This window comes from Panthera pardus, unplaced genomic scaffold, assembly GCF_024362965.1.
Source record: "Panthera pardus isolate Hobbes unplaced genomic scaffold, ASM2436296v1 HiC_scaffold_2, whole genome shotgun sequence".
Taxonomy (NCBI): domain Eukaryota; kingdom Metazoa; phylum Chordata; class Mammalia; order Carnivora; family Felidae; genus Panthera; species Panthera pardus.
The window spans coordinates 8,647,052-8,659,902 of record NW_026526765.1 but is presented as its reverse complement, the minus strand read 5'-3'; the positions used below and the strand labels follow the sequence as shown (position 1 = coordinate 8,659,902).

The 12,851-nt window shown below is 46.4% G+C and overlaps 1 protein-coding gene across 7 annotated transcripts in view; it reads left to right on the top strand.

Moving 5' to 3' along the window:
- The window catches only part of CTNND2 (catenin delta 2), a 929,345-nt gene that overhangs the window by 902,342 nt on the left and 14,152 nt on the right, over window positions 1-12,851 (top strand). For all 7 annotated transcript variants that reach the window (XM_053906886.1, XM_053906884.1, XM_053906885.1 and 4 more), the window contains 2 exons: window positions 7,787-7,913; window positions 12,089-12,220. In XM_053906886.1, coding sequence (XP_053762861.1) covers window positions 7,787-7,913; window positions 12,089-12,220 — 259 coding nt within the window. The remainder of the gene's footprint in view (window positions 1-7,786; window positions 7,914-12,088; window positions 12,221-12,851) is intronic.

The following is a 12,851-nucleotide window of genomic DNA, read 5'->3' as shown; positions in this document are numbered from 1 at the left end:
CAGGAGACCCATTCAAAAACCATCCCTTCAGTCTGGGGAAGCACAGTCCGGGAATAGGTATGGGCTCCTGGACCCAACCTTAAAGGAAATTGGAGCAAAGCTAACAGAAAACATGACACGTCCTCCCTTCTCCCCTTCCTTCCTGGCTCTCCTGAGCATTTGTGTTTGCGGAGAACTGAGTGTCTGTGCCGTGGACAGGTGCTGGTGTTTTCTGTGCTGCAGGGAGTGGTAGAGATGGGGGTGGGCTCAGTACGTGCTCTGAGAGCCACGAATGGAATCAGCACCCATCTGGGGCCAGATGTGGCAGGTATAATGGTGCCTTAAATTATCTACAAGATGGTTAAAGAGGAGGCTGTTTTATATACCTCACACTGAAACAGTGGCAGCTGAGGAAGAAATTACCATCTAAAATGGAGCAGGCAAGCCGTAGGCCTTTTTTTTTTTTTTAAGTGCCGTTTTACCTAAATAAACTAACACAGCCTTCAGCCCAGCGGTAAGCATGTCGTAAAAGACAGCTATACCGACAGCAGAAGATGATACTGATGAGGTTGCCCTAAGCTAGAATAAAAACATCATAAAGATCTGATAACCTTCATTTGTTACAGGACAATGGAGTATAAGAACTATAGAGGCTGGCTATAAAGCCTATGACATTGATTATCATTTTGTTGTACAATAATCAGTGCAGTCCTCTTAAATCACTGGGTCCAACTACTATTTCTTAAGCTTCTCTGTGTTGCAGGTACTATGCCCAGGGACCTGGGCTTCAGAAATAAGCAAGGCCCGACCCTACCTCGCAGCTGGGGAGACGGGACCGCGGCGGTCCGTAGCGGGATCGCAAAGTAGTTTGTTCATAGTGAAGCAAAAAAATCTAGAATAGCAATGCTAAAGGCCCCCCACAAAATCTGGGAGGCATAATCCATTTAGCAATAGTGATTTAATGAACAGGTACTGCCTGCCTCCTCTTTACCTCGCACCAAAGTGTGCAGGGGACGTAAGATCTGTCAGGAAGAGGCAGGGAAGGGGCTGTGCCAGGTTGTGGAACTGCCTGATCCGAGGTGCAGACATGCGAAATTGAATCACATGGCCGGTGGGTGCTGGGTAATCGGGTGTGATTGGGGTTCCATGTGTGTGTGTGGCACCTCTCGGCTCTGAGGTTGGGACCTATTTTTGTTCCCGTAGACGTCAACCTTGAGAAGGCCTTTTCTGACATTCCCCAGGGAAGTCAGACATTCAGGGCCTCCTAGGATTCAACACTTGAAAACGTATTCTGAATCCCTATTAGTCACCACGGCCTGTGCACAGAAACTTCAACAAACCAGCAGGTCACTGTCCCTACATCACCCAGGGGGCTTTTGAAAATACCAATGCCCGGGCCCTACTCAGAACAATTTAAGTGGGAATCTCAGGGCCTGAGACCCAGGCATTACTATTTTGAAACCTCCCCAAGCTGATTGAGTTATTTTTGCCCTTAATTTATGGAAAAGAAATGGAGGCAGAGCTTACCAGGAATTGTGATACTCACGTAGACCAGGGGAGAAGGGCTGATTCCTGGCGACCTTCTCATTTCAGCTCTCGGGCGACAGAGAGGCCCCAGGTGAAAGCAGTTTTCAGCCTTGACGAAGAGCTCTAGCTAGCCTTTGTGTGCAGACCTAACAGATTCAGATGCTGACCTGTGCTGCACACTTTCCAGAGTAAGAAAATGGGGGTAGGTGTGTGTTACACTACCCTCATGTAGACCAATCTGGAAGCCACTTTGTCCCTTCATCTGAAATCTGTTAGTGGAAGTCTCTCCCATCAGTCTTCTTGGAGGTATCTACAAGATGGTCCTAAACTTAATATTCCTATACACTGGAGACCTCCAAATACTTAAGGGGAAGATGCATAAGAACTAAATGGAGTGACCACCAGATGCACATATGGTGAAGACCAGTTTCGAGCCCATGAAGAAAGACGTTGCCCGGATTCTCACGAGCCCTGAACCATTGAAAGTACCGATACGGGTGATAGTAGCTTTGGGGAATAATACAGTTTCATAAAGAAACAGGCTGGGAACTTTAACACAGAGACTGAAATTGGTAGAAGGACAGTAAAAGGAGAAGATAAAGAAAATCAGATTATTCCTGGCGGCAAATTAAAGTTCAATGACTTTGAACTCCTCTTTCAGGTTTCTATCTCTATCTACTTGGAACAATTGAACAACCTCTAGTTTTAAGTTTAATGTGTTAAAAATAAAAACCAATCTGAGGCACAGATATCATATCACCTTTTTGACAGCTTGGCTGGGTCTTGAGCTGAAGGGCACAACTTCTCGGTCATTCTCCTGGAGGCGAAAGACAGACGTTGAAAGAGTCCTTTATCGTCAATATTAAGGATTAACGGCCCTTTCCTATTTGCTGTGGCTGTCCTCCATTCTGTTTTTCTTCCTTGAGGTTTCTTATCGAACACCTAGAAGGCAAAGGGGTGATGTGCATGGGGACTGTGGTCGAGCCCCTGGTAGACTAAAATTCAGGAAAAAGCGTCTGGTCTACAGGGAGTTAAAATTTTAAGAAGAAAAAATAGTAATCTAAGAGGCAAGTGATGTAAAAGATATGTGCCCAAGTTGTGTGTGTTTATGTAAACCACTTCAAGCCTTCCTGAGTGGCCCTGGGAAGTAAATGAATAATGAATTGATTGCAAGCTGGCTAGATAACAAATACACACATGGCTATTTGGATAAAAGGAATGTCAGCTTAGCAATAACTTCCCAAAGAAAATATGGCTTCATTTCCCTTCTTCTTTGGAAAGCAAAAAAAAAAAAAAATTTTTTTTCAGAAAAAAATGTTCAATTTTGCAATTTCAAAAAAAATCATACACTAAAAGATCTGGAGGGTCATGAGATTTCTTCTCAAGGTAATTAATCATTCCACATAACTTACCAACTGATCTGTACCATCATCTGTAGCATCTGATGCACTGTTTTCCATGACATTGGGAAGTTCCTACCAGTTTAACCAGAGTTAAAACTGCGGGGTCCCTTCTAGGCATGGTTGCATGTAGCAATGTGAGAGTTCCATGTTTTAGTCACGGCACCTTCGCTCTGGATCGGTGAATGAGAGAGAAGGTGGACATGAGCTGTAACCAGATCACCCCTCCTTGCTCCTGCAGTGGCTCAGGAAACTTCTCTAATCAAGAGCCTTAACTGGGTTTCCACTGTGCCCTGTTCCCTAGGCTCCCTCCTCCGACCTCCCTTCAAAGTTTCTGTGTTCACATGCATACAAGTCGTGGGCTATGCGCAGAAGTGTCAGAAGCAGGGTGGCCTTCTCGGAGCCTCTAAACATCCTCCTCAAGTGTGTGCTAATACCCTCACCCGCAGACAGCTTCCCTGCAAGGCCACATCTCTGTCATGCCTTTGCATTCCCAGAATCGGGTCTTACAAGGGATTGGAAAGCTTTTGTTTGGTGCATCCTTACAAGAGTTTCTTCCTGAGTGAGCAGTTTCAGTATGCGCTTTCCTGGTATTTCCTGAGATGTAAGTACTTCCATGGTCCCATTGTCATCTAAGCATCATGGAATCTGAACTGCTGAGCAAAAAGATGCTTTGTTGTAAGAGACGTTGTAAGAGACGTTGAGCAATCCATTGCCGTCTCACCAAGTAAAACCAAACCAGATCAAGAACTGTGCCACATTTCTCTCTAGCGCCTCCTTTGGTCTTAAAACGTACAAAATGTTAGCTGATAGACTTATTGGGAAATATTTTATTTACCTTAAATGACATGTGGAGCATCGTGACTTCTTCATGACCGAAGAAGCCAAGGTTTTGATTAAAGCTATTTCCTGAGCCACTATGTGGAACCCCGAAGTATATCTTCTAAATTGTGAAACAAACATAACATGATCTGCCTCTGTTGATCATATTCAAGGATTTTTGTGGTCAACAGAGCTTTACCTCCAAAAGAAAGGAATATATTTTTTAAACAATTTTTCAAATTGTTCCCATACATGAATACACTTTTTCGGATGCATACGCTTTTGAAATAGCTCCCATCCTGCACGTGCTCTTGTAAGACTGCCCCTTCCCTATCCTTGCCACCACCTGACAGAGGATTTAAGGGAAATGCACAAATTCCCATGGAGACATTTTCTCCTTCTACCCTGACACCTACCCCTTACCTACCATGCCATACTCCCACCTTTCTCTGAGGAGGATTTATGCCTTCCACCCCTGATCACCTCAGTCACCACAATTGCATCGCTCAAGACTCTTGGGCCATCTGTTGTTACTGGACCATTAGCATTTAAAGATTCAGGATAGCCAGTAATCTGCCCCAGTAACCCACCTTTCTTTCACCTGCTTCCCATTCCTTTCCCCCTTTAGCCCATGGTCTGCTATCAGCAAAATCCCCTGTATGCTTTGCCCACCCCTTCTTCTTGCTCTGATACTGGGATATCCCTGAACACACGCTCCCCACACCCGCCACCCTGCTGCCCTCTCAAGTGGTGGCTGTTTCATTTGCCACGCCCCTCCCCAAGGAAAAAACCAGCATCTGTGAAGTACCCTCACCCCAGCAGCCTGTGACCCTTTAAGGATCTGCAGCCACCAACTAGTTTTCATTCTCCATCTCCTCAACATTTACACTTTCCTTTGTCCCAGGCATAGATTCCAGGCATGCCCCAGGCATGGGCTTCCATGACTTTCAGTTTGCACTCCCTGTCTCCTTCCAGGTTGCCTTCCTGACCACCCCCATCCAATTCAATCAACTCCACACCTGACACAGGGCAGCTGAATTTGGCTGGAGAAAATAAGCAACGATGCGAACCTGTGGTCTCATTGTAAATTCATTGCCACGTGCCTCAAGTCGCCTCTCAGCATTCTGGCCTCCAGACCGCCTGGCCGTGGTCAGCTTGCCCCCCACTTACCTTAAGAACCATTTCACACACCTTCCCTCCTTCCTCTCTTTTGTCCCCCTCCTCCCTTTTGTTCTCTAACCTCCAGCTCTTCCTCACGCTCCACTGATGACCTCACTTCTCACCCCACCCAGAGAACATGCAAGAAAACATGAGAGAATGTCCTTAGCCTCCCGCCACCAAATCTACAGCCTCCTTGCTGCATCTGTGACCACACTACCTGGCTGTCCTCCTCCTATTCCATGGCGCACGAGCCCATTGTTCCCAAATCCTCTCCACGCTCCTCCCTGAAATTCCCTGCAACTTCTCGCTTCCTCTGTGGTATCACCGGCTCTTTCCTCCTCTCTGTTGAGTCACTCCCAAGGAAAGAATGAAATGCTCAGTATCTCCCAGGTGATCTATGAAAATACCTCTTGTCACTCAAGTCTCTCCAAGCCCCATTTCTCCACTCCCCTTAATAATAAAACTTTGTCAAAAGTGGTCTGTGCTCACCCTTCTCCTTCATCAATTCTCATTATCTGTGGAGCCCACTCCAGTTAGATGTTTGCCAACCTGACCAGAGAAAGTACTTTTGCCCCAGTCATAATGGCTTCCATGTTCCCCAGGCCAGTGGCCAGTTGCTGGTCCTGCCTCTCATCTGGTTGGTCTTCTCCTTTACCCATCAGCTTCCCTAATCTTGCCTGATCTCATACCTTCTTGGTCCTCCTCCCAGCTCTTTCTGTCCCTTCTCAGGCTCCTCACACCCTCTAAATACTAGAGTATCCCAGAACTCATTCCTGTGTCCCCTGTTTTCTTCCTTTATCTGCATTCACATTTCTGTCCATTCTCCTTGTTTCAAATAACATCTCTATGCTCAACTCCAAAATTTTATCTCCAGCCCTGAAATCACTCTTGAAACCCTGATTTGCACATTCTGCTTTATTCTGTATCTTCTTTTTCATGTCCAACAGGCATCTCTACCCAACTTGTCCCAAATGGCAGTTGGTTTCAACACCTAAAGCTACTTCTCTCCCAGTATTCCTTGTCTCAGTAAATAGCACTTCCAGTACCCTATTGTTCATACCAGGAACACTGGGGTAAAGCTTGACTCCTCTCGCCTACACCCAACAGCCAGGTCATCAGCAAACCCTCCAACACAGATGCCATATCTGCCCATTGCCCATCATCTGCTGCTATCCAAGCCAGGGTTGTGTCTCCCTCGTCCAACGGATAGTTTCTTCCGTGGTCTCCCTGCTTCTGTTCTACTCTCCCCAAACTGTTCTAGTCACTCCGAAGGCTTCTTATCTTTCTGGAACCTCTTGATCGCTCCTCAGCCACAGGGACTTCTGGTGGCTCTCACATGCGCTTAGCCCACGTCCACCCGCGTTCCCATGTATTCTTCCCGTGGCCTGGAAGCCCCAGCCTGCGTCTTCGGTACCTGGCACCTTATCATCCTCCAGGTCCCTGCTGCAATGCTAAGTGGTCCCAGAGCAACACACATTCCATAACCATATCCCATAAACTAGCCACACCAGCATCTCCACACTCCACGCTCCTCGATCCCCTAACCTTGCTTTATTCTCCCTTCAAATACTTACAAGTGTGCCACATTTCAGTGTTAATATTTCTTGACTTGCTTCGTGTTTGACTTAGGTGTCCCATTAACTGTCTAAGGCTGACTAAAATGGGATAATAATAGTATCCAGCCTATGAGATTGTTGAGAAAGTTTTGCCTTGTGGTAAAGGTAGTGCTAGGTAAGCGCTAGATAATAGCTTTTAAAATAGCATACTTCTCACCTTGGCTTTTTCCTACCAGCCAAACAGAATAGGAACAAGAATTAGATAAACAAAGACAGAAATACTGAAGTGAGTATGAATTTTATTCTTCATTAACTTCTGTCTATTTATGCTTGCAACGATTCTTTATAGAACATTGAGTCCCTTAAAAATCTAAATATAATCAGAAACAGAAAAAGCCAGAAGAGTTGAAGTGGTTGCCTCTATGAAGCAGGAGTGGGGGTGAGGCCGGTGTCTGCTTTTCTTTGTTGTAGTTTTAGGTCCCTTTGACATATGACTTCGATGCAAATGAAGTTAAATTAAAAAAGAGAAAACACTGGGAGGATATACATGAACATGAGTTCTTGCCGGGGTGAAGGGAGGGTGGAACTCCTGGCAATTTTTTTTCTTCTTTATGCTTTCTAAATTCACAAAATATGATGTACAATGTGTTTATTTGGCTTTTATAATGAAAAAATGGTACCTGTGCATTTTTGTATATTAACTGAAGGCTTAATGGAAGACTTAATTGGTAGGACACATTTCGAATATGCTCTAAAGTGAACAATATAGTTCCTGGGTTAAACCAGAGAACATACCCATCTGGGCGTGAAGACACAGTGACGGTCATGCTAAAGGCCTTGAGCAGGTGAGGCCGGGGCGTTGGCGGCCAAGGAGGTTGGAAGCAAAAATGGGGGATCACCTGGCAGGGAAGATGCTGCTTGGCATTGTGATCGCAAACTGGTTGGTCCTCGGGGATAAAAAGCGTACTTTTGGAAGACTTCAAGGCAGTTGAAAAGAGGGCCAGACAGAGCTGGAAGCAGGTAGGTAAAGATGAGACAGTTTCAGTGAGGTCATCTAACATTTTTAGCATCATCTTTTTGTTCAAATCTTCTGGCCATTTATTCAACGTTTGGGAAGGAAAGCAGGCCCGCCCCATGTCAGGCTGTCTGGAGGGAGCAAGGTGGGTCTCTGTTCACACTTGTCTCTGTGAACCTTGATGATCGATCGAGCAGGGCTCAGTGATCTCTTTTGACAGACTGCAGAAATGCTTTGCAAAATCTAGCGTTTGGAACGTCGCAATGTCAGGTGATGAAGAATCACTCCACCTTCCCCACTTAATGGGAGCGTGCTGTCTGTTGCAGGACGGATGGTCACAGTATCACTTTGTAGCCTCATCCTCAACCATCGAGAGGGATCGGCAAAGGCCCTACTCTTCCTCCCGCACGCCTTCCATCTCCCCTGTGCGTGTGTCTCCCAACAACCGCTCAGGTAAGCGACGCCTGTAGCCAGCCAGGCCTGCTGTCCCTTGGCCCCAGAGCCCTCCTTCCCACCCCTTAGGCGACTCCCGCAGGAGGAGAGCTGTCCGACTTGGACATTTGCTGGAAGTCTCAAATGAGTCTGTTTTCTTTCGTAGCGGTGGTGATTTTGTGTTATGTTTACACAGACTCAGAGCAAATCTCTCAAACAGATTTCAAAAAATCTCTAACAGGTATTAGATCTGCATTTAGTCAGCGACAAGAATAAAGACAGCTGTCAGATGTTTGCAAATCAGGGTTTTCTATGCACCTTTTTCCAACTTGGAATAGTTTGAGTAACATTGTATTGATTATCACTGGAATAACAGAGTAGTGGAGAAAGGGCATGCTATTTCTTGCTCTAGAATGACATACATTTGAATATCCCACTGAGGGTCTCATTACCACCCCATATCTGATTAGCCTGTTGTTATTACCTTTAAACCAGTTGATAAATGATAAAGTCTTGTTACGAAGCGAAACCGTAACTTTTAAGTCACTCAGTTTAATTTTCTTTCTGGTTTTGTCACATTTCTGTGACATTTCACATTGGGAGCATTTCACATTGCTTACATTTTGAACTAACTATTCTTATTTACTTATAAAGACACTTTATACCCTTTTACAATCACATTATATACTGCCCAAGATTAAGGAAAAAATTAAAGGCAAAATATGAGCACATCATTTACTATATAAGTGACATGGTGTTTATTGTTTTTATTCACAGCATAAGTTTGAATTTTTTATTTCTGCGTTTTGGGTTTTGTTGTAAGAAGGAAGCATGGATAAATAATCATATCTATATGTGTGCGTGCACGCACACGCACACACACACACACACACACACACACACACACAGCTATATAGGCTTTTATTTAAGAGTGTCTCCTTGCTCTTTGCTGCCCTGGCCCTGGTGAGGAGCTATGAGACCTGCATCTCGGATGGCATGGTAGAAGGGCACTCCTCTGCCCTTGAGATCACTTGCCATAAAACTTTACACCGCACTTTACTGTCAAAATGATGAAGAAAATCAGACATGAATGGGGAATATTTGACTGAAATAAATCACTCTCTCCCAGCCCCATGAAAGCTTCTATTTTTAGTGTGATGTTACTGCTGCTAACGTTTAGTCCCCCACTAGATGAGAATCAGAAACCTCCATGTAACTGGAGAAACCTCCACCTGTCTCAGAAGCACAGGGGTGGCCTTTTACATGTCCTACCTCCATACGTCCTTGTTTTTATGTTTTGTTTATTTTTTGAGAGAGAGAGAGAGTGGGGGACGGGTAGAAAGAGAGGGGGACAGAGGATCCAAAGTGGGCTCTGCGCTGACAGCAGAAAGCCCGACACGGAGCTCGAACCCATGAGCCCTGAGATCAAGACCTGAGCCTAAGTCAGATGCTCAACCGACTGAGCCACCCAGGCACCCCTTACCTCCATATGTCTTAGAAAGATAAAGACCAGTGAGTCTGAGAAGCACGAGGATGGGTTCTTTCTAAAGCCCTAACTGTGAAGAGCCCCTCATTGTTAGGAAGATGCGAAATGGCATAATGGATTGGAAGATGCCTGGAAGGAGAAGCGGTGGCTTATCAAGACGCTATCCCAGCCATTCAGCTAGGCCGCCACCCGGTATTTCCTCGTGAGGCACATTGAAGACATCTAGCAAACACTTGTTGGCGTGATTGGATTTTTCCAGGAGTATGATCTTAGTTTCCTAGCGACTCAGACTAGTGTGTGAGGTCTTGAGAGATAATTACACACTTGACGTAGCTTAATAAACCCACCATCTGCACACTATTAGGTGCTAATATTGAGAACTTTGGTCAAGAGGCTCCAAAATATTGTCCCTTCGTGGTTTCCTGGCAGTGACTCATAAAAGGCTAGCCTTTATGCAGGAAGACCTAGAAACGAAGAAGCAAGGGCAGGGAAAGGACTTTCCCAGGAGAGGACAACAGAGAACTGAAGATAAGAGAGGGGCAGAGGTGGAGGAGGTGAGGGAGACACAGTGGCCGATGTTCTGAGAACACCCGGGAACTGGATACACACAGCCCAGCCACGTTATGTAGAGCAAACACCATTTTCTTCCCTGTCTCCCCAATAGACTTAACACCCAGAGATCCAGAGATTCCGATCCAACAGGTTCTGGGTGGGGTTCAAGTGTCACTATATTTTTATAGTTTATTTATTTTGAGAGAGAGAGAGAGAATGAGAACACGAGCGGGGAAGAGGCAGAGCCAGAGGGAGAGAGAGAATCCCAAGCAGGCTCCACACCGTCAGCGCAGAGCCCGGTGTAGGGCTCGGTCTCACGGACCCTGAGATCACGACCTGAGCCGAAATCAAGAGTCAGGTGCGTAACCAACCGAGCCAGCCACCCAGGCGCCCCTCAAGTATCAGTATTTTTGAAAGTATTCCAAGGATTTAGTTCTAATGGGAAGCCAGGATTGAGAACCTCTCGGGGTTTTGAGAGCTGAGCAGGGAGCCTCGATTTTGTTTGGATAGGTTTGAGAAGCAGGCAGGGTGCCTCTCGGGAAAGGATGGGGGCAAAGGCCCCGTCTGTTTCTCTCCTCAGCCTTTGGCTGTGATGTCTGCTAAGCACTCTGCCTCTGACACCGGTTTATTTGCATGTCTGTTTCCTGACCTCCTCGAGTTCAGAAAGTGACATGATTCTTGTTTCCGTTCCCAGTGTCTAGCGTAGGGATTTGCCCATAGGAGATACTAAGCTTGATGAAATGCACCAAGCGGCTCAGACACAGAAAAGAAAAGGACATTGAGGGAACAGGCAGGCCCGGTGGGCTGGAGCTGAGGGATCCTGCAGACGGTGTGAATGATAAGCTGAAAGACATACTGAGGATTGACTGGAAGGGGCTTGGATACTACTGGCAAAGAGGGCTTTATCCAAAAAAATCGAGAGTTCCCCAGAGTTCCCCTAGCCTTAATGATTACCAGGTATGCTCGTTAAGTATGGACTCCTAGACCCACCCCCTGAAAATTCATGTTCAGAAGGTCTGGGGTGGGGTCCTGGAATCCCTGGATTCTAGATGAGTCTTAAGGTGAAACAAGTTTAAGAAGCGCTGTCCTTGGGCATGGAGGCTGGGGACAGATCTGGGACAGAAGAGTACCACACCCGAGCTCTACTGAGATAGGGGCAATTGTCTAAGCTCTAGACGCCAAGCGGTGTCACTGAGGAGCGCAGACCGCGGCTGCCTCACTGCCACCCACACACTCAGACCTGCACTCCTTCCGACCCATCTCGGCACCGGTAGTGCTGTTCACCTGCTGCCGACCGATCCATTCTATCTTCTAAGAAATCTAAACCTCTTTCTGTTTGCTTCCCTACCTCCAAGGTTAGTCTCTCCTCTATTCTGAGGGCACTTTAAAAACTCGAGGACTTCCCAGGGGGATCCTCTAATTACAACCCATTGTTTTAGATATGGAGACACGAAGAGATGACAGGGCTCACTCCCTGGGTCCGGGGTGCAAGGCGTAGGTAGGAGATTGCTCGGGGCGTTCATCAAGGATGTCTTTGCGCACCCCTGCCCCAGCCCCCTCCACAGGCTGATCTGTGCAAGTTGGGTCACGCCAGCCCCACAGAACATCCTAGCTGCTTCCTCTGGCTTCCTTTAGGGCAGTCTCTGAGTCACGCGGCGTTTAAGTAAAACCACATTTATTTTAATCAGAGATGCTTCAACATCAGTACCAGCGCCTCTGAAACACCTGATTTTTAAAAAGGAAGAAAGGAAGAAAAGAAGGAAGAGGGGAAGGGAAGGAGAGAGGGAGGGAGGGGTAGGGAAGGAAAAGAGAAGAGAGGAGACAGAGAAAACAAGCCTGATCTCATTCTGAAAACTGTCCTGTGCACCTTGGGTGGGTCATGTCCCCATCAGGATGTCTTTTAAGAAAGATGGCCTCAGGAGATCGCCTTTAATTTCCTGCCCCCAAGCTGCATGCTCCCATAACTATAAAGCACCGAATGACAAGGACAAGGGGAAGGGGTGAGACGAGAGCCAAAAGAACACAAATCAGCAGGTCCACGCACACATGTTGCTTCAGGTTGAGTCACGTGTCTTCAGGACCTTAGCTGTTGGTGTGAAAAGCTATCCGGGCTGCAGAATGAGACCCACAAAGTCTTCCTTTTGATTTCTTTATGTAGCAAGTGCCCCAGCTTCACCTCGGGAAATGATCAGCCTCAAGGAAAGGAAAACAGACTATGAATCCACTGGGAGCAATGCCACTTACCACGGGACTAAAGGAGAACACACTTCCAGGAAAGACACCATGACAGGTGAGCTCGGCTTCTTGCGTATTCTCCTCAGAGCCGGTGGCTTGATCCGGGACGGGGCCAGGCCGGGAGACTTCAAACCATGCTTGACAGCTCAGCAGGACTTAGCAGCTAGAGGGTCACTTGAGAGCTTGACAGCAAGGATTCTCAGGAAGTGGGGACGAGATTAAGCCAGAGGAATATAACTGAGCCTCTTATACCTGAAAATAACTTATACCTGAAAATAACTAAGAGAAAATGTTCTCTGTGGACATTGTATTCTCATTCTTCACCTACCCCTTTCCTTCTCATCTGCTCATCTCGTAACATTCCCTCAAATGAGAGAGAGGAGTCACCATAGGTTTTCTTCTTGACTGACATAATCCAGAGTGGAGAGGACCCAGGATGGTGGGTGCACTATGGCCAAGCTTTGCTCTTCTCAACAGAAGGAAGGGAAAGTGGATGAGAAAAGAAGGGGAAGGGAGTGGGGGCGGTAAAGAAAGAGATTTCAGTGAAACCCTCAGAACTCCTGTGGAGGCATTTTCTCTTCTTGACATGAAACCAATCTCTTATCGTGACAAACTCCTAAGAAGATTCATTAAAACCAATCATCACACTTTCTATACGGAGGCATTGATCTTTTCTGCTCTTTTTC